Genomic DNA, 23,127 nt, shown 5'->3' on the forward strand with positions numbered 1-23,127 from the left:
AGACTTTTTTTTTTTTTTTTTTTTGAAAGTACCTTGTCAAGACTTTTTGAAACATACGAGTCTTGTTATTAATTATTAAGAGCATTCTAAAGGCACAATTTAAGAAATAAAAAAAAATAAATATTTAAATTATAATATTTAATATTGTTAGAGATATATTAGTCTAATGTAATAGGCTCAAGCCCAATTTTTCAATTTGTGCAGGCCAAGTTTTCTACTTATACTAGAAGTCAATTAATCTAGGGTTTAGCTTACTATATATACTCATGTTATGATTTATTACATTACAATATTTGTACTACACTCTTATATATTAAAGATACAACCCTTTAGGGACTCCTCCGTGGCTAAACCACTTGTTCTATATTTTATACTTCGGTTATTCATCTTTTCTAATATATTCAATATGGTATTTGAATTTTACAGCCTAAAGTTTCAAATTTTAGATTTTATACCTTGAAGTTTGGGAATATTTGGATTTTACATCATAACGATTCAGAATTTAAATTTTATCTCCTAAACTTTATGAGTGTTTGGATTTTACTCTTTAAAGTTTCGGGGTGTTTAAATTTTACACCATGAAGTTTCAGAACTTGAATTTTACCCCTTGAAGTTTGGAAGTGTTTGGAATTTATACTCTAACGTTTCAGGATTTGGATTTTACCCCCTAAATTTTATGGATGTTTGGATTTTATACTCTAGGATTTGAGTTTGTTTGGATTTTACACTCTGAAATTTTAGAATTTGGGGTGTAAAATCCAAACACCCTCATTAGAAGGTAAAATTCAAATTCAGAAATATTAGGTTATAAAATCCAAATACTCTCAAATTTCATAGGCTAAAATCTAAGTTGTGAAATTTTAAGGTGTAAAATTCAAATACCTCAAAACTTTATGAATGTAATTTACAGATAAAGAAAATGTTTTGATTCTTTAATTTCTTGGCCGATGGCTAAAAAAACAATTATTATCCTTTACCTTTTCTTTTCAATTTAGTGAATTTACTCCCTTTCAACTTCTATTATGTATTAACCTTGTTTAAATAGTGAGGAAAAGAGATTAAAGATAACTAGAACTCACACTTTATTTGTTTTATTAATACATAAATCTAAAATAAATTTGGACCTCCATAACAAGTACAGAACAAGCATATGTTCATAGATTATTCGATGATTCCATTGTAGATGTCGAACATAAATATCAACATGTCGTACTGTCCGTGATTGGAAAGGTAGACTGACGTAAAAAAATACAGAGGTCCAATCTTAATCGTTGAAGGTACAAATTTGGCTCTTAATGACAGCTATCTGTCCGTCATTAGTCCCCACATCTAGGGGGTATTCATGACAATTGCTGATTAACTGTTAAAAAGATGCTTACCTAAACCAACAAAAAAGAAGAAAAAACAACCATAGATTCAGTTGCACCAAACAATCAGAAGACTTTGAAATAATAATAATAATCACAAGGGTCTTGTTTAAGAATTTTTGATAGATACGAGACTTGTTGTTAGTGAAAATCCAATTCAATTCATGTTCCACTAATCATAATTTTCTTTTGAAAATTCCCTATTATATACTTGAACTCTCTATATTACGGTTCTCTTGGATCTTATTCTTATCAATGGTTAAGCACTCAAGAATTGAACTATAAGACTTGTCTTTTGGTTGTTGAGCTAACTCAAAGCTAGGTTAAATCTTATTCTTAGATTCTTATAACATCACTTAGTTTTTTTTTTTTTTTAGAGATAATTACAATATGTAGTTAATCATTTACAGTTCAAAACATTTTTCTCCTTAAACCCTTAAGCACTTTGCGCATGGGAATGTGTTAATTCAGTTACAAACCTTTGGCAATATCATTTAGTTTTAGGTCTTATCTATTCACTAATTGAGGTGATCATTCTATATATTCAAGAAGTTCATATTTAATAAATTCACAATATATATACACACACACACACATTATTTTGGTCATATCATATCATTCAAGTTATACATCTGGAATGCTGTATATTCCTTTTACATTATTCTCTCATCACGTTGTTCATGCTTCATGAAGATCTTGTACATTATATAAGGTCCCTGATCCTCGTTATATTGGGGTTCATTGAATGGACCTACAAAAAGTAACAGTGTGGGTAAAAGATTGAAGAACAGAAGAGGAAAATCTTTAAGTAGGTCATGTTCATGATCACAAAACAGAAGTATGGGGCCTCTAATCCTATTGCTGCCTCCTCATCAGTTGTCTTTCATATCTTATACAACATGGACCAATAGAGAAAATTGGGAGGAAATAGATATAGAGAAGAAAGAAAACCATTAACAATAATTGAAGGCGTGTCAATCTTCACTTCTAACACCACCTATCTCTTTTTGAAGGGTGGTTGCAAGGGCAGCCAAAACCTAAACTATATGAGAACCATCAAAGGAATATGATGTGAAAACTTTCGGCTTATAAGAAGGCTCATCTAGGCCCAATCCTAGGAAGCCTAAGCCCATTGAGAATGGCCCAAAACAATATAACCCTTGGTTGACATGAAGGCATTTTGCCAGTGGAGGCTCCGTGATTTTTTTGTAAAGGAGTCTGTACGAAGATACATTTTAGGTCAAATATAAATCTTACGGTGTACATGATTTCCTTGTTACAAATTTGTTTATAATAGATACTAGTAATAGAATAAAAAATAAACTATAGGTTCACTTGACATATTTTTTCTTAATATAATGAACATGTTAATTATTGCTGTTAAGTGAATTTAAATTATTACTACTTAAAACACTTTTATTTATTAGTTTAGGACTATTATATGTTTACATTGTACTATCAATGTAAGATTTATATTATAAATAATTATACTATATACATTTGCAAAAATTATACAATATTGTACACATTTGTTTAGAAACAATGTAAATATTACAATAATAGTACAATGTAAACTATGAATTTTTCATTAGTTTATTTCAAATTTATTAAGATCTAAATGGGTTTTTTAAAAAGATTTTAGACGAAAAAAATTACTTTATTGTTGGGCTTACTATTTTTCCCAGATTTTAGATAAAATTGGATTATTATTAGACTTTTTTTTTGTATTTAAAAAGATAAAAAATATTGTTAAGAGAATCATAATTAAACTTATTTCAAGTTGGTTTTAAAAAATTTAGAGTCTAAGAGTGTTCAAATTTTTATTTAGGAGAGTCAAATAAAAAAACAATATATATATATATTGCTAGCTCAGGAGGTTCATTTGAACCCCCTGAGCTATACATGGCGCCTCCCATGCATTTTGCTAATCTTAAGAAGGATCAAATCTCCAAGCATAATCCTTTAGGCAAAATAGCCAAGTATAACCAGACTTCGCTCAAAAATAACCAAACCCCTCTAATTTTTTTGATGCAATTTACATTGAGCCAAGATCAGGAAGGCTTATATAAAGATCGGATGCCGATCTCATATGCTTTAAAGGAGTGTTCAGCAGAATGATACCCCTTATCACATTCAACATTAATTAAGGATCACCACATTAACAGAAAGTTCTTGTATAAGATAGTCTCATAAGACCTATGTTTCAATGACATTTGGGTACTTATATCTCAATGACATGTGGGTCTCACACACGTAGAACCCACATGTCATTGAGACATAAATCTCATGAGACCGTCTCATGAGATACGCTAGGGCAAAATCCCCTCTTGATATGTTGTCAAAGTCCCTTCATAATTGTATGGGGAAGCATCAATCAACCTCCATTGAAAGAATCCATGCCCATTCTCAAAAACCAAAACAAAATAAATAAATAAGAGAGAGAGAGAGAGAGAGAGAGAGAGAGAGAGAGAGAGAGAGAGAGAGAGAGAGAGAGAGAGAGAGAAGGATGCACACTATTTTCTCTACCCCTTGCATACTAGCACCTAGAAAAATAATTAATTTTTTGACAAAAAGAAAAATAAATTCAAACAATAAATATATGCATGTATTACACATATGCATTAAATAATGTGAAATATAAAGTAGAATGAGCAAGACTTAGGTACAGTACTTAGATGTTATTCCTTAGGTTCCCTTTTTAAGATTCTGCTATGTGAAATTTTTTTTTCATGAGAATGAAGTGTATTTTTTAGTTAAGAATCTAAGAAATAACATCTAAGGTAATGTACTTAAGTTTTGTCCAAGTAGAATATAACTATATTCTATATAGTTACTCATTTGTTGAAAGATTTATGTTTTATGGTCCCAAATTATTTGGTTGTTATGCCGGACTACTGGAATTTGCTTCATTTGGATAATCATTAGGACTAGTAATCCTGATATAATGTATCCTCTCTCTTTATTTTTTGTTATTTAAGTAATTTTGATTCAACAAAATCAAGAAGAATGCAGACCACAAAGGAGATGAAAAAATGGGAATTGATCCAGAACTAGAAGTACTACACAAAAAGGGCTAACTAGCTTGCTATTCTTTATGTCAGGTCTCATTCAATCACAAAGTTCCGCCTACTTATTCATATTGTTGGACGGACCTCAAAGCATATGCATGTGAAACCCATTTCTTATTGCGCTGGGGATGCTTGATGCATGTGAGAGACGGAAAGATTAAGGTCGTTGAAGATGTTTGTCAATCAATAGTGGGGAGACAACATTTTTAATAAGGTTGTTGAGGATGTTTGTCAAGCAATACTAGGGAGACAACGTTTTTCATAATATGTTAAAGTGGTACGCTTTTAATTAGAGCTACATCACTTTCATATATCAACCTATATATCAGTATGTGATATTCGTTGAGTTATTTTAAATACACAATCTCAAAAAAATAAAATAAAAAATTAAAAAATTAAAAATTAAAAATCGTAGAAGTTGTTTTGGGAATCGGAAGTGAAAAATAAGGGCAAGTTTCATGTGAAGTTCACAAGAGCCCAATATGCTACTAAAACTTTTAACCAATCTCATTTCATCTAACTAATTCCTACGACATTATGTTATTATAATTATTTTTATTTTGATGGTCGGATTGTATATATCTTATTCCATCATGTTGTCTCTTTGGCACAAGGAAACATGTGCGGAATACGAGCAAAACAAGATGAAGACATTTTTGCCATCCTCAATGAAATCGCTCCAACACCGATATGACTCAGATGAGAGAGAGAGAGAGAGGTTATGGAAGATGTTAGAAATAGTAATAGAATATGTATAAATAAATAAATAATATTTTTTAATAATTTAAATAAAAAGTTTTTCCTCCAAATCAGGTTGGAGAAATCTATTTCAACTCATTACGTGGTAAATCATAAGACTATTCAAGTAAATTAAATTACATAATTCATTAAATCATTTGAACCAAGTCATATATATTAAGTTGTCATATAGTAGGTTGAATAAACTTTCCTTCAAACTGGTTTAGAAGAAAATTTTGGCTAATTTAAATTTATATATAATTAAAATAATAATTATATGCACACATAATGGACCCCAAATTTTAAGACTAGGCATGGTTATTGTTATTGTTATTGTCGCAATACGGAACGAGCCAGAAAGGCGCATTCATCCCTATATATCTCATCTTTTATTGGGAAAAAACCAAGGTTATTAGACTAGATGGGGCTGGTCAAGTTGAGGCTGAAAATTTTTCCCATCCCTATCTACAAGCAACTCCTACAACTGAGCTGAGATGCTGTGATTGAAGTAGTGGCTTGTATAATACTGTCTTTGTAGTAAAATGGAATCTTTCCTTCTCTTCAGGAAGAGGGTTTGGGATCTAAATCATTATGGGGTGCAAATTGCAATGCCTTTTTTTTTTTTTTTTTTTTCATTGTGGGGAAATGAATTTTAGTTAAGAAAATCATTTTGCTTTACTAGAATAAATGAGTGTGGTACTAGATCTCAAAAGGACTATTAGCAGCTGATATTGCAATCACTGATTCTCATTTAAACTGAAAGTACTTCAATATCTGACAGTATAAAAAAATCTCTAGCATTGTGTAGAATTAGGCGCAAGGGAATATTGATGGTGACACACAACCTTATCACATGACATTAGAAATTATTGGCCTTAAATATGAAAAAAGCTGATGCTTGGTTGAGATTGTGGCTGGCTAAATTTCCATCATGTTGAGAATATCCATGCCACAAGAACCAAAAGGTTCCAAAGTTCTACATAGAAATCTACAAAAAATGTTTGGTCAGCAATGAGCTGGACAGCAAAAGGGGTCTAACATATGCTTGAAATTGATAGCCAAGATAATTTTCTGAACATTTAAATATATTTTTATATTTAAAAGAATTAACAAATGATTAAGGTTTAAGGATTCTATACATACCCCCATAGGAGATGTACATGTACAGACCAAAACTGAAGGGGAAAAAAGAAATGATTGATACAGACTCATATTTGAGCATATGAAGGCATCCTTAGTGCCAAAAATGGGAAAGATAATTAGAGCAAAGAAGGAATATACATTAAGACAAGAAGCTTTGGCAGAAATTAACTATGGACCAACACTGCTCACTGAAATAAGTTTTCTATGAAAATATGCTCCGAAACCTCTTCGTATATTCTCTAGAAAACTCAAAACATGTAGTAGTAGTAGTAGTAGCAGTAGGCTGTCTTTATCGTATATGTATGTCAGATGAATTTCTTCTTCTTTTTATTCTACTCCATAAAATATTCATAGCGCACTTGAGTTTTTGCACGCCACCAGTGACTTGAGAAATTCCATGACCTGCATACCAGAAAAATACCATGGTTAAACCCCCCCGAAAAAAAAAAACAAAAAATTAAGGTTATGTTCATTAAAACAGGAGGTGATGTAATCAAAATGGCAGCATCAAGTCATCAACCTAGATAAGCATGCTAATTGATTGCAAAGTAAGAGTGCTATGCAATTGAAGTAGTAGCACAATGCAAACTATTCAAAGTATATATGTTCACCATTCCCAAAGAAAGAGCCAGTTTCTCAAAATGTAAAGTTTATAGAAAATATTGTAACTATAATCTATTTTATAATGTATGATGGATGTTAATAATTTCATAATAAAGTATTAAGCATCTCTGATACCAAAGATGATAGGAAATATATTAGATAAACAAAAAAAAGTGTACCTCTGATGGGTCCCTCAAAGAGTAAACTGCATTGCTTTCCTTTGGCGCAGAAGAGACTAAAATGCCATAACCTTGATTTCCCTCTCTTAAAACCTATGACAAGTTCAATTTGATTTGTTATACAATTCAAGACTCCTAAGAGCATTAACTTTAAGGTAAGTTAGATATTACCTTAAATGCATCCTCGTCTGTCCGGTCATCTCCAACGTATATTGGGAGCACATCATCGCAGTTGCTTAAACCTAGAACAATTTTTTCATGTTACACAGAGTGGATGGGAATCATAGATCTGCAAAATGTATTAAACAATGGATTGAGTTCACATCCATAGCCAAAAATAACTCACCAAGTGATTCCAGTAAAAATGTCACAGCCTTCCCCTTATCCCAATCGATTACAGGGCGGACCTCTAAAACCTAAAACATGAGGTAAATTCAACAAAAATTAAAGGCATATAAGGCTTCCTGGCTCGAGCAGAATATTCAAGAAAAAAAATAAATCAAATTTGATCAGGTTGGATGTTGGCTCTAAAGAATACCTTTCGACCATGAGTCAATCGTAAAAGTGGATAGTCTTTCAGAACATCATTGACACATTGAGCTACTACATTCCAATTCTGGATATAAAAATTCAAAAGTTCCAACAAAAGAGTACATAAATCAGCAAATATAATTCCCTCCAAATAAGTAAATAGTACAAGCAACTGAACAAAAAATCAAAAAGTGTCTGCTTGGTAAAAAGCCATACCTTCTCGTCTACATTACGGTAATGTACAGACACACAGAACTTATTGTTCTCAACTTTTGCTCCTATAATATCTTTGGTACTTTCAACAAGGGATCTAAAAACCTGCTCAAACATTAAAAAGTCAGACTGCTGTATTATGAGAGATACTGAAAGATTGGAACAGCTTTCTAGCACTCCTAATAGACAATTACGGACAAGACATTTACATACCTCATTGATCATTGGTAAAAATTTACCAGCAGGCTGGAACAAATTAACTTCCTTGCCCTATAATCACAATCAGATAAATAATCAATCAAATATATATATCTTGATGTGTCTGTGTGTGTGTGTGTCAGAGAGAGAGAGAGAGAGACATATGGATGCAAGATAAAATATATATTAGCCAATTACCTGCTCATCTGTCGACCTAATACAATTTGGGTGGTCACCAGATATAGATTGTCTAACAGGGCCCATGATGTCCATCCCATGACTACCCGCATAATAGAGTTCTGTTAGTCCTACAAAATCATATACCTGAACGCATAGGATTGCAGGAAACAATTGTCAAACTCAAAGACCACCAAAGAAGAATATTTAAATGTAAATAAATGAATAATTGCAGAGGACGATGTTATTGAGATAGACATTTATATAGAAGCCAATCAATTATACCTTGTCACGGCTTCTTCCACTAATTATTGCTGTTGGAAAATATTTTGCTACCTTTTTTACAACAGCACGCATCTGAAAAAGGTTGCAAGTAAGAATGACCAAATGATGGAGGAAAAAAGAGAGAAAAATATAATTTTCAAATGAAAATTTTCATATATGTTAAGAATGAGAAGAGATTCTTACAGCATCAGACATGAAGGCACAATCAGGGTTATCTACAATTGGTGAAAGAGTCCCATCATAATCCAGAAACAATGCTATTCTCTTTCCCTTTGCATGGTTTGCAATTTGCTCAAAAGACGCAATTGCAGATGGATACTTAACCTGCAAAGTTGAAATGGGTGCAGAGAAATGCATAAACAAGAAATTCTCGAAAGAAAAAATCCAAAAGACAAAAAAAAAAAAGAGGTAATAAAAAATACCAGCCAGGTGTTGTAAGCAACATCAGCATCGGACAACGCATAATCATTGTTGACATCCTTGGTTTTTATCTTATGAGGAGGAGATGATGATTTCATGGCATCCAGCCAACTGCTAGAGCGAACATCATCAAGTATTCCGGTCTTCTTCCTAGGGATTGTCAGGAAAAGGCCTGCAGAGTAAGCTGTAGCTGCTGTATGAGAATAAGGCAACATACTGGAAACACCTAGTCTTGACTTGTTTATTGGTGCAGGATCAGTAAGAACAGGAGCAGTATGATTTGACTTCAGGTCCATCGGATCCAGATTTGTAGCACAACTTATAATGCAAAAACTATGTAAAATTTAACGGCAGAGTGATTTTATACAGATGCAAGGCAACAGATTAATCTCAGATATCTTCTTCACCCAACCCTTTTATCAATAAAAAACCATTTCTTCAGTTGCTTCTTATCACTAATACTTGGCGAGCAGTCCATCAAGCACAGGGCTCTTGAAATCTAATGATCAAAAAAGTGTGTTAATTGCAAAGCAATTGAAACTGCAATGTCAGAATATTAGTTAAACAGAGCCTGGGTTAACTTTGTGCACCTTATCATGTCCCTAGAAATCATATGAATGAGATGACAGACTGTTATCTGCAAAAAAGGATTTTAGATTAAGAGAATGATTTAGCATGAGGAGAAAATTCCCAGCCTTCTAGTGCAACCACAGAACACCTAAGAATTGTGGTTGTTACAAATCTAAAGAAATTATAGACATAGATTCCACATTGCATTTATTGTAGCAATATAAAAAATTAAATATGCCTTACCTAACATTTACTAACAATCAATTGATTAAGAAAAGTTAAGAGAGAGACACACAAAAGCGAAGGATTTCATAGTAACTGGTGTTGCCAGATTAATAATCATGTGGCAAGGATGCCAAAGATTCTTTGAATGAAGCCATGCCAAACAAAAGAGAACTAGAACCACTCAATTCAATAGATTATAAAAAAAGTCACAATTTCTTGGAAAAATCTTTGGAAGTCTAAAACATAACTGCATAAAATTTTGACTTAAAGAAAGCCAAAACAAAAGCTTACAGTGCATATGCTTGCCTCAGGGATAATGTATACACGTTCATGAATTTGGTAGTGAATAAGTGTAAAATGAAGAAGTATGTGTTTCTACTTTATGTGGCCTCTCACTCACTATGCTTACTTTTGTTGTTTAGTCTCCTTCCAACTAAATGAAGTTAGTTCCAAAGATAAGGGCTTTGATATAAATAAAAATTATAGTCCTCAGTTTTTTTCAAAGCAGTTAAATTTAAGGGGATTAAAATTTTGTAGCAGCTACTGGAATTAGTTATATATACAAATCTCAACTTTGTGAGTCATCTTCAGTAATGATATTTCACTACAAACTAATGGCACATGTTTTCGAATGTGAGGTCCTGAGGTCAAGACCCACTGAATACATGAATAATTTACGAAAAACAAATAGAAGCATTTGTTTCCAATTTTTTACTTCAAACAGTGGCACTTGTTTGCTTAGCTTTGAAATGAACTAGAATTCAGGAAAAAAAAAAAAAAACATTCTTTTAACTGTGAGTTTGTTATGCCAGAAGTGTCAATCAATGGGTTGGAAAAAACCTTAGTTGATTACAAAGATGAAGATTGTGATGTTGATAATGAACCTGATGAAAAGAATGCTTGCTCAGATGTAAACCTTACTAAAATTATAGACCAAATATAAAAGCAGAGAAAATTTCATTGCAGCATGCATCATGGTCGTGGGTAAACTTAAATTGTCACAATCACAATTCTTTTCAAACTCAACTTGCAGAAACTCAAAAATCAAGGGCCCGGTATGTTAATAATATCATAAAGAAAAAGAAGTTCAACAGGAAAAATATGTAAAAACTGTAAGCACATATGTCATGCATATCTTTCACTGTAGACGAAAGTACTATAAATAACCTATGCTAAACAGAAAAATTAGAAAACATGTGGATGCTAGAAAATTGAAAATTGTGAGTATATATAGCAGAGAAAAATATAAATATTCTACAGTGAAAGAGACCAGTCCAGAGAACCTATATTTGGTACAGAAAATATGGGCAATAGGTGAGGTAGTTGTATACAATAAAAGGCTCTTCTAAGTTCTACCCCACATAGTGGAGAGGAAACAATACCATATGCAACCACACATTATGGGCCTACAAAGCAGAGCAAGGAAATAATTAAACATATGGACCCAGCAGATAAAGATTCTGCAATGAAATAAACCAACATAACTGCCAAAAGAAAATTTTGAAAAATTCAGACATCACATCCTTCTGTAGCTATCCCCATATCCACTGTGACCACCAGAAAGAAACACAAAAATTTCCAAATTTTTTTAAAAATACTATTTTTGCAACCATGTATTGATCAATCTTCCCTGTCATCTTCTTGGCATGACAGAATAATTAGTGAATTTAAGGTCAATATTTCCATTATGAATAAGGATTACTTGTCAAAAATCATATGTACACGTATATATATATATATATATATATATATATATATATATATATATATATATATATATATATATATCTATGAATAAGGATCGGTTTCTTTTTTTTTCTTTTTCTTTTTTCTGGTTTAGAATAGTTCAACACCACGTCGAATTGAATAGACGCGATATGATCCATTAACAAACAGTAGTTGCCAAAAAAGTTTGACTAGAAAAATCAAAGATGAAAACAAACTAAGATTTCACATCAACTTTATAAACAGCTATGAGGCAGACTAATTAGAATCAATGTCGACAATATTGCAGGACAGAACTGAAAAAAAAAAAAACTGAATTAACCATTCATTATACAAGGCGACCAAAGAATAATACATACACACATACACCAAATATTTGTGTTCGTGGATAAGGAAAAGAATGAAACCCAAAATACCCAGAAATAAGATAAAGCTACTTTTGAAAAAATAAATAAATAAAGGAAAACCAGAGCAAAAAGGACCCAATTCATAATTTCTCATCAAAAATTTAAACTTGGGGTCTAATTCAAAATCAAATTCGCATAGAATCCAAATTCTAACAAACAAGATTCTATGTCCTTACCAAAAGTAACATTGAAACAAAAAAAAAAAAAAAATACAATAACAAGAACCATATTATCATTAGCTCAAAAAAATAAAAACTTTAAAAAGGCAAAGAACCCATAATCAACAAAAAGGTAACCAAACTCTATTCCAAACAGCATTGTGTGGAAAACTGAATGAGACCCTTCAAATAAACACACACACACACACACACACAAAAACCCACAAACGTACCTGACTTTAGAAAGAAGAAGCTCCAATCAAGAACCAACCCACCAATCTCCAAATTGCAAATATTCAACCCTTCAAAACCCAAAAAACAACAAGACTTTTTTCAATACAAACCAAGACCACAAAAAGCAAGCAATGCCCACGTAGGCATTAGACCAGCTGAGGCAGTTTTTGTTGACAAAAAAAAAAAACAAAACTCAATCTTGTTTAATGGGTTCTCTCACAGAGAAGTTTTTTTTTTTTTTTTTTTTCTTTTGAAACCAAACTAGCAAAAGAGAGAAAAAGAAAGATTCATTTAACCTGAGGAAAGAGAGTGGTAGAAGAAAGACCCAGTTGATTCGCAGAGAACGAGGAACAAGAATCAAGCGCAAAATCGATGCCAAAACCAATGAATGTGTGTATGTGAGAGAGAGAATATTGAGGAAAATGAAAGAAAACCTTAAAATAGAGAGAGGAGTATATATAGAGAAGGGAATTGACAATACAAAATACAAATACGTGTTTGCAAAGGAACTCTGACTCTGAGCCAGCCTGCGCGGTTGGTTGTTCTATTGGGAAACATCACCAAATCTCCACGGTCTTTTACAACCCACGCGCTGTTTTCCGGGCGTGGTTAGAGTTTTCTGGTCTTTTTTTTTTTTTTTTTTATAAATTCAATCCCATTGCTTTAGGAAACTTATTAGATACTGTCAGTTTACTACTATTTTCAGCTGACCTCATTCTTTTCACCTATAAAAAGTAATGTGAAGATAGTAAATTTATAGACAAAAATGTTGAAAATATCTAAGTGAATTTGAATCTTGTTGTTTTCGTTAGAAATACAAGGAGATGCGAATTGAATTACAAAAATAAATTGTATCAATAAGTTGAGGTGGTTTTATACGTTTCACCTATATAAAGTCATATTAAAAGTCATTTTAAGAGGGTTAAATGTATATGTATAGATAAAAATGTTGGAAATATAAGGTGAATTTGAATTTCGTTTAGAAATACAAAAATATATGAATTGAATAATAAAAGTTTTTAATTTTTAATAATCATAAATTGTATTAACAAGTGATTTGAATCTTGACTGTTCCCCTTGCAAATATAAAAAGATATGAATTGAACTACAAAACTCTTAGCTTATTTGTAGTCGTGAATTGTATTTAAGTTTTATTATGTATAAATAAATGTATAAATTATTTTTTTATTACTAGTAATACAATAATTTATAAAAATCAAGGACAGAACTATACTTGAGCGTGGGGATAGTGCCCCCAAATTTTTTCAATTTTTTTTTTGTGTGTGTATATATATATATATGTGTGTGTGTATTAATTTTATCAATTTGTTTCCATAAATTTGCACTTTGCCCCTTTCAACAATATTATTGATCTTTTTAAAGGCTATTAAAATTTTCTTTGATCTAAAATCTGAAATAAATTTAACAAGCTCAACAACAAAATTTACTAATAATAAACTTAAGCCCAAACAACACCTCAAAACAAACCCACACAAGGCAAACAAAAAATAAATAAAAAAATAAAAAAAATTCATAAGCCGATTCTAACTAGTCTAAGTGTGAACACCCACACACATCTAACAACACACAAGATACCAAAAAAAAGTTTAAAAAAAAAATAAAAAAAAAAGAAAAAAGAGAAAGGGTCTAAGTAGCTAAACAGCAAGACACCCAAAAAAAAATTAACTTTATAAATTAACTTTCAAGTATTTTATAAATGAATGCTTATTTGAAGTTTTTTTTTTAAAAAAATTGTCATATGTCTTGTAGTTAAATTGATACTTTTTCATATACAAAATACTTGAAAGTCTAAGGAGGAAAAAATTGAAACTCAACAGCATATTATAATTACCTCTAAAAAAAATTTTATATTTTTGAGCCCATAACTCCAAGTATTGGGTTTGTCTTTGATAACTATGGTCTAATAAAACTGAGAGTATCTCCAATATTACTTTTTCTAGTTTTCCCACGTGTGAGAAGGAAAAAAAGTAAAATAAAAAAAGAAGAAGTACGTGGACATGTTGAAATTGACTGATATCTAGTATTAAGAAAATGGGTAGTTTTGATTGGTTGGGAGGTTTTTAATGATAAAGCCAAAAGTACCAATTATAATAAGAGGAAAGGGGGGGCTGCTGTAACTTTTTGAATTTGGGGGAGTATCTTGGAAAGAGGAGGTAGACGTGGCAGAGCGGAATATTGGAGGCCAAAGCGCGTCAAGACACGTGTGATCGACTCGGGTCTGACTTGGGACACGTCTTTCACAGGGCCCTCCCACGTATGCGTGTTGGATGTGTCTGACTGTTTCGTCCTTTTCAACCCTTCACAAGTGGCTCTACGTCCCTTTCTTTGCTTTTTAATTTCCTTTTCTTTTCTTTAAAAAAAAAAAACCCCAAATCTTTAAAGTTTTATTTTTCATAAAATGGAAAAAAGTTAATTATGATTTTTTTTCAAGTATTAATATTTACTTATTTTATAGGAGTATTTTCTTATTTTTTAAACTGAGATAAAATTTTACTATAATTTAATTTAAATGTACATACATAAAGTACTCTTGTAATAACTTAATCCCCAAGTCTTACTGTTCAATACTTTATAAATATTTATATGTATAGAGTAGTCACCACGTCAAGCGTACGTGACTATGCTGTGATTATTTTATAGAGATTGAATGCAGGGTAGACTTGTGGAGATTTGGTGGGACAGAGCTGAGTTGGAGATAGGAACCTTCTTTAATGGTTTTTTAGGTGAACAGGGGAGAGATGACATTGTTAATTTTACATTGTCAAAGATGCTATGTATTGCTGACTGGTGAAGTGACATCAGAAACAAATGGGAAATGAGCAAAGAACCCAAAACAAAGTTTGAGAAAAACTAAAGCCCTTTTTGTTTTAGATCTGTACGTGTGATATTAATTAATTAAGTGGGTAGGTGGGGCCCAGTGACGGTTCGTTTAGTTTTGGAACCCACGGCGAAATCTTCCATTTCAACCCCGTAAAACGTGGTCAAAGTCAGAGCAAGACTTGCTTTTTATACTGGTTAGCTTTTTTATTGGGAAGGGCTTTTTTTTCTTTTTTATAAAAAATAAAATAAAAATAAAATACAGCCAAAACACTATTTTAGTATCTATATTTTAAAGTAAGAGCCAATTTGGTCTTATATTTTGGTAACGGTTAATTTAGTCTCTATTTTGTTTAATATACAATTAATTTGATTCTTACTGTTAAATCACTAACAAAAATATTTACATGACAAACGGTTTATACAGGTGGTAAAGTTGATGATGAGAATGGCTACTAAAACTATAATTAAAATGACCCGTCAGCATCTAATACCTTCTCTGCAAACCGGACCCAGCCAAAGAAATTTCATATTTTCATTTGTAAACCCACATCAAAGAAATAAGAAAACCCACTGAAAAAGTCATTCAAACAAAAAACCCAAACCATCCATATGCTTAAAGAATACCAAGTGGACCCAACCCAAGAGCTCAACGTCTCCAACAACATAGAAGGTCGGACAAAGAAGGTGAGGAAGAAGCAAACACAAATACTAACAGTGACCCAAAGGCCTAAACCCACTTCGTAAACCCGAGCACAAATCAAAGATTTCTCACAACTAAAACAAAACCAACCCATTATATCAACCAAAATGGAAAACGAAATACAAAATGAGTTTCAGTCATAGATGAGAAAAACAAGAGGACAAAATTAAAAAGAATTAAAAAAAAAAAAATTTGGGTTTGAAATTTAGGTTGTGTTTGGTTGCAAAGAAAGTGTAAGAAAGTCTGGTGAAATTTTTTTAGTTCACGCCCTTCAATTATTTTATTTTATTTTTTAGATGTGATTTTTTTTTTTAAATTTGTGGCTTTTTAAAATAATAATTAAATGTATTTTTATTGTTTTACTAGCCATGTATGCTGCTAGCTATGTAAGCCGTTTGTCACAAAAGCATTTCTATTAATAAGTTAATGGAAGGGACTAAATTTTATTGTGACCTTAAAATGTAAGGACTAAAATGATGTTTTTGCCTAAAAATATTACAAATGTGTTTTCAACTTTCCTAATGCATCTACAACCGTAATAATTAATGTTATAAATATGACTTTTGTTAACTATTGTTATTATGTTTCTATTTAGGGGGAATTTATTCGGTTTTATTGTTGTTATTATGTTTTTGTTCAGGGGGAATATATTCTGTTTATTGCATTAGGAAATAACAAAAACAAATAAATAAGTCATTTTTTTAACTGACTTATACGTGACTGCATTTTCAATGTTAAACATATATCTTCCATATTTGATTTAATCTTCTCCCTTAAAAAGTTAGAAAGAAATATGTGATACACCAATTACTAATGTTTAATGACTTAATTAAAATTATTCAGGACACACTAGTTTTGTATTTTGATGCTCAATTGTATTATTTCACACTGCACTGCGAAATTCAGTGAAACCTACATATATCATAGTTCTTACCATGTGACTCACATAAAGTAGAAACATAATGTGAGTAATGATGATAAATTGACAAGGAAGAACGCAAAACCATGAAATTATTTAAAACAAAGTTTCTCTCCAAACTAGTTTGGAGAGAAATCCTTCAAACTTATCATATATCTTTTTTTTAGGTGTAAATTTTGAAAATCTAACCGTTGAATTTCATGTTCCTTATGTTTTTAACATGCATATCAAATTTCGTTCAAATTTGATTTTATTTACTATTTGATCAATGAACTTATTTTTTATACAAAATTTTAGATTACAAAAACTTGAAATTTTAACATTTGTTTGATGACTTAGCAATTAATTTTTTATTTTCTTGAAATTTTGCAAGCATGAATAATATAATAAGAACATGCAATCCAACGGTTAGATTTTTAAATTTTACACTCAATATAAAAATATTTGAAAAATTTAAAGGGTTTCTCTCCAAATTAGTTTGGAGAGAAATTTTTTCCAATTATTTATTATTTACAATACAAATTTTCAACTAAATACTGGTAAAATTTTATTATTTATTATAGTGAGTTATGAGAAAATTGGTTGGAAGGAGTACTGATCAAGGTGGTCGATACCGTACCGGTACCGGCCGTAGCGGCTGGTACATACCGTACCGGCCAGTGCACCGGTACCGGTACACTTCTATTTTGTACCGAAAAAAATACCAGGCGTACCAGTCGCATACCAGCCATATCGGCCAATTTTGGGTAATACCGGGCGTACCGGCCGGTACAGAAAAAAGTTTTTTTTTTTTTATTTTAAAGTTTTGTAATTTTTGAATTTTTGTAAGGGCATAATGATAACTTATTTACATTAACTTATTAGTATTATTTGTTTTCTTAGTATGCAATGAATAACTAAGTTTTCTATTTTTTATATTGTGTTTTTTTTTTCCTTTTAATTGATACTAAAGTCTAAAACTATGAATAATTTGTTTAGAATTGAGGTAATGTTTTATGATAAATTTTTATATTTACTATAATATAAGTGAAATATTATATGCTTATAAACATAGTTCTAGAGATTTTGGTGTGTGTATATAATATATATATATATATATATATATATATATATATATATATATATAATAGCGGTAAACCCGAAACGGTACACCGGTATTGATTGGTATCTGAAATATATCGTACTAGTGGCCAAACCGGTACGGCCTCCGATACGGAATTGACTTCCTTGGTACTGATTCATCCCGTCAAAGTTGCACAGTTATGCTTCATTGTTTATAGTCTTTTATGGTTTCACGTGAAGCGGTGAAGTACATATATTTATATTGCTCAATCGTCACTTTATATGTTGGTCACCTTTGTTATTATTACTATATTATGCTCCATACAAATCACATGTATTTAGTTTGGTTCCCTCAGTTTATTGTGCACATATATATATATATTGGAATGGTAGGTGGGTTTAATACAGGAATTGGGGAATGGGTAGGTGTTCATCAGGCTAGGAACTGGTTCAACCGATTTTTGTGTATGTTTGGTATAATCTATTTTCATTTAGTTGAATAAAAGTACGACTATACTTTAAAAAATCAGGTTTTATAAACTCTATAAGTACAAATGAGGTATAAAAAAGTTGTGAATGTACAAAAAAAAGAGTTGTGTTAATGAATTTCATTTAATTAGTGTGTAACCGTTATAAATAAATCCAACTTGTTTTAATTATTTTATTTAATGAAAAACAGCTCTATTATTGCATAGAAGGGGGCTCCACAAAAAGCGTAAAATTGCCTTGCATACCAATTTCTATAGTGAAAGAAAAAATGCATACATTCTGAAATAGTTGTAGACTTATAGTTATCTGAAATTTTTTGATTAGTAGTAGTATTTACAATTTAAGTTTTTGTTATGATATCTTTATTGTAATAGATATTTGTTTTATGCTTGTTATTATAATAGATTATAAAATAATTCATATTTAGTTATTAAATGATATTTTTATCGCAATAAACTATTACTTTGAAATTTTCATTGTAATAGATTGTAAAAAATAATTGGTACTAAGTTATTACAGCGATTTCTTCAATTTAAGTTATTATAACAAATTTTCTTAAGGCAGTTTTGTATTAAAACATTTTTTGCAATTGAAAATTATATGTTATTGTAACTAATTATTAATGTAATAATTTATCACTTTTATGAAAATTATTAGGTATTCTCGAAATACCATAAATGCATACTCCTTTCACATGAATGATGAGTCCCACCATGAATTTAATTAGTGGGACCCACCATTCATGTGAGAGGAGGAAACACAAATTTATGATACTCCAAGAGTACACAATAATTTCCCTCACTTTTAAGTTATTATCAAGAGAAAAGATATGTCCATAACATTTTCACAATATGTTTACAACAAATCCTAAGTGGCAGTTGTTTTTTGTTGTTATTGTTTGGGCAAAATAGTAATCTTAGTGTTTTGAACCAATAACAGCTAACCACTTGTAATTTGTTGTAAAAATATTGTAAACGTAGCATCTTTCTTATTACAATGACTTTTAATTTGTAGATGTGATATTGTGTCTAATATCACTATACTAATATCACTTATATTGGTATAACACACAAGTCGTCAAGGTGGATACAAATACCTCAACAACCAAAAATTATTTTGATGAAGTAGCATGATACCATTATATCATTATTTTTATCAGTAGGTATGACTTGTGAGGAATTGAGGATACAATAAAATTTTTTTTATTTTACTGATATTGCTTAAGAGGCATTTTGTTGTTGGTGGGTGGCAATGATGTTTGTAACTTGAGTTCATATAAAAGTGAAGTTATTCTGTTGGCAATTTATCACATCAATATAATTATTTAAAATGATAAAATTATTGTGTCATTTGACTATTACTCTATTAGGCTAGTTGTATAGTATATGACTTTCAAAAGGCTGAAAGTTGTTGAGTGTAATAAATCTATGACTGAATCAGAGTCTTAACACAACAACCAAGAGCTATGCCTTCAGCTACCGAATTTATGTATCTTTAATTGGCTTAAGAGCTAATGCACAGTTTGCTAGTGTATTCTGGACAGTGGAAACGCAACCAACAAGCAAAAAAAAAAACACACAAACACACACAACCAACAAGCATTAAAGAAGGGAGATAAACTAATAAGTTTGACTTTGACATGGTTGTTTATATGTTTGCTACGTAAACTATAAAGGCCCTGAACCTTTCTTGTAAATAAAAAATTGGTTCGCAGAAAACGAGTGTTTTGGTAATGGAATATTTAAAAAAAGTTTTAATATTTTATTAAAAATATAAAAAGTTTTTAAATAATTAAATTACATTTTTCTTTTTTACCAATTTTAAAAATATATATATATAAACTATACCCTTATGATGCATTTGGATGACATGATTTGGGCATTTGGATTTGAATTTGAATTTGAGTGATTAAAATCCAAATAACTTATTTGGGAAGTTTAAAAAAGGTCAAGGATTTGGATTTAACAAATCCACTAAGGATTTTAAACCTTCAAAATGCTTAAATTTGAAATAACTCCTAATAAAATCAATAGATTTTTTAAAATCCATTGATTTGATTTGAAATCTATTAATTTAAAATTCAAATCTAAGTTCTCAAACACAACCTTAAGGTATTTATTTGAAATTTATTAGATTTGAAATAACTCTTAAAATCAATGAATTTGAAATCTATTAATTTAAAATCTATATCCAAGTTCTCAAAGGCAACCTTAAGCCATCCATTTAAGTAGTGACTTTAGCAGCTGAAATTATGATCGAGGCAGATTTCTCTAAAACACCAATCTTTTGAGAAGATCTCTACAACACCAATTTTATTAAAATATAAGCATAGCACTGTCATTTAGGAATTGGAATTAAAAATTATTAATTAGCATTTTGGCATTGCACAATATGTATGTATGCCCTAATCCAAGACCAGATACCACCTCAACCAACATTATTAAGTATTAACCACGGCGTGGCCCATATAAACCATTTGTAATTATGTTAAAAACATTTAAAGAAACTTCACATTAGTCTATGTAAATCATATTGGTTAAATCTATTTTTTATTTTATGGGTGGGTTAAAACTAATTCAATCATGCTAAATCATATGAATGTAAGATGGTTGATTCCCACTTTTGTTTATCCTTATGATATAACAAGCAAAAAACCTTGCTATTACTAGCAAAGATGAGTTTTTATGTTCACAATTTATCCTTTCCACAAAAGATGGGAGCAGTTTTTATAGTAAATGATCCGGATTAGGATTTTGTTGGAGCACATGTTGAGAGACCTTGGAGGGAACTTGAAATAGATCAAGGTCTTTCCAATAACATTAAGCCCTTGTTATTTGTTTTCTAAAAAACTAAGACCTTGTTTGTTACTCCATTTGTTAATTTAAGAGTCCGTTTGTAAAAATTTTAAAAAAAAATCTAAAAGAGGAATAAAAATATATTAAATTTGGGACCCATATATAGTGATATTACCATTACAAGAGACAATAATGTTACTGTTGCCTTGACCTAATGTGCGTGGGACTCAAAAATTATATGTGCACTACAAAATAATAAGCTAAACGCAAGCATGCTAACAAAAAAAGCAAATATTGACGTAGGATCCCAAACCCACACTAGAGCTAAACACAAGCGTGCTAACCATAAAAAGCAAATATTGACGTAGGATCCCAAATGCATACTGAATCTAGATAATTGACATAGAAGAAAAAAGACATACGACAGTTAAATAAGTGGATCCCAAATACATATTTAATATCTAGATAATCAATTAAATTGATGTAATTTCTCCAAAATTTGGATATGAAAAAATGACTCATAAAATAAAAAATTGACTGTCAACTTACAAAGTACAAAGTACTTCTTTTCAAAAAAAAAAAAAAAAAGTACAAAGTACTTATCTAAGTTTAAATTAGTTCAAATGGTAAATTTTGTCTGTTGTGAACCATGAACTAAAATTGAATCTAACTACACCAACAAAAAAACTATAAAGGTATTTATAATAATGTTACATTGTTAGGTAACTAATTTATTTTAATTAATATTAGATCAAGAATGATGGAGATATGTCTGGACTTTCTCAAAATAGCCTATATATCAAATTATTATTATTATTATTATTATTATTATTATTATTATTATTATTTCATTTTTTATAAAAGCTTATTCTAAAGAATAATTGAGAAAGTTATGACAAGGTTGATGCCTCTTTTACTGTGTGTGTAGTACGTGTAATTTTCATCACACGACCCACATATTTTTCAGGTGAGATTGCATATAATAGTATTCTATAATGTTTCTTTCAACAAATTGACCATTGTTGGGGAATGCAGTTTAGGCTAACTATGTATTAACTGAATTTTGAACTACTTTACATGGTTTTAATTTAAATAAGAAAATTTCAAGTTGTATTCTTAAGTCTTTACTTCTAAGTTATATTGTCTTAGTTTGACTCGGCCTATATGTTATGTTTCCCACGTTAAGATATACAGAATCTATTCCTTATAAACTAAGCATAAAATGTATCTTTGCCAATAGGCAAATAATGGTTCAAATTATAGAGTTGAAAAGGTATAAAAGAAAGATAGCACATTAACAATGATAATAATAAATAAATAAAACACAGTGCTATCATGAACCATTTATAATATCATGAAAGATGAAGGTTCAACTTGTCGGGCTACCTAAACTTCAAAAGCATTGCATCATTACAAAATTATAAAAATAATGTTTTTGCCCCCCTTAAATCACTCACCTTTTTGATGTTCATGTCACGTTAACATATTGTGATTTGTGGATTCTTTTTTATTTTGATTTATGCGATTTTGGTGTTTACCATACATTTATTTGGTCTAAACTAGGGGTGTTAAAATTGGACACGACTCATGAATTTGACACGACACGACACGACACGATACAAGATTTATAGGTTATGGGTTGAGACTTAAGTTGCATTTAGGATTAGAGTTTAAAGTCAGCTTATTTTACTATTTAACTTATTTTTGCTACTATTCATAAGCCCCACTGCACTTTTTAGTATCATTTATGAATCTCACTGTACTATTTTAACTAATTTTTATATTTATTTATAGTACTTTTAGCAAAAAAAATTCAATTTCAACTAAATAAATTGTTTTTAAATAGATTATAAATGGATTTGTATCATATTCGGGTGGTCACAATTGACCCATTTAAAATATACGTCAGGTTCGGGTCTAACCCATAAACTCTAAACATAATTTATACACAAACTAAATAGCCATGTCTTGTTTTTATTGAAGACAAATAGGCACTTGTTAACGAGTGTTAAGGTTACGTTAAACACTAAAATACCCTTATTTTTTTATGGGATTGAGGAAAAAGAGAGAGCCATAAGTG

At 30.5% G+C, this 23,127-nt stretch overlaps 1 protein-coding gene across 3 annotated transcripts; it reads right to left on the minus strand.

Moving 5' to 3' along the window:
- Positions 1-6,240: 6,240 nt before the first annotated feature.
- Positions 6,241-12,675, minus strand: LOC142619864 (trehalose-phosphate phosphatase A-like). Of its 3 annotated transcripts, XM_075793203.1 has the most exons (14): positions 12,538-12,675; positions 12,241-12,309; positions 9,513-9,559; positions 8,925-9,421; positions 8,686-8,826; positions 8,503-8,574; positions 8,239-8,364; positions 8,056-8,112; positions 7,846-7,947; positions 7,637-7,714; positions 7,445-7,514; positions 7,270-7,340; positions 7,099-7,191; positions 6,241-6,718 (listed from the first exon to the last, which is right to left on the minus strand). In XM_075793203.1, exons 4-14 carry the CDS (start codon positions 9,216-9,218, stop codon positions 6,665-6,667), a joined length of 1,158 nt encoding a protein of 385 aa, XP_075649318.1. In that variant the 5' UTR covers positions 9,219-9,421; positions 9,513-9,559; positions 12,241-12,309; positions 12,538-12,675; the 3' UTR covers positions 6,241-6,664. The 3 variants fall into 3 exon arrangements, with proteins under 3 accessions (XP_075649318.1, XP_075649316.1, XP_075649317.1); XM_075793201.1 differs by having other exon boundaries at positions 7,846-8,112; XM_075793202.1 differs by lacking the exons at positions 12,241-12,309; positions 12,538-12,675 and adding an exon at positions 10,009-10,150 and having other exon boundaries at positions 7,846-8,112.
- Between the last annotated feature and the right edge of the window lie 10,452 nt (positions 12,676-23,127).

This window comes from Castanea sativa, chromosome 12 (assembly GCF_040712315.1).
Source record: "Castanea sativa cultivar Marrone di Chiusa Pesio chromosome 12, ASM4071231v1".
NCBI classification, from domain to species: Eukaryota; Viridiplantae; Streptophyta; class Magnoliopsida; order Fagales; family Fagaceae; genus Castanea; species Castanea sativa.

Coding starts and splice junctions, on each gene's coding strand:
- LOC142619864 (XM_075793201.1), bottom strand. CDS start 9,218: ATGGACCTGAAGTCAAATCATACTGCTCCTGTTCTTACTGATCCTGCA. Junction 7,515..7,636: donor GATTGACTCATGGTCGAAAG/GTATTCTTTAGA, acceptor CTCATGTTTTAG/GTTTTAGAGGTCCGCCCTGT. Junction 6,719..7,098: donor CTTTGAGGGACCCATCAGAG/GTACACTTTTTT, acceptor TCTGGTATGCAG/GTCATGGAATTTCTCAAGTC.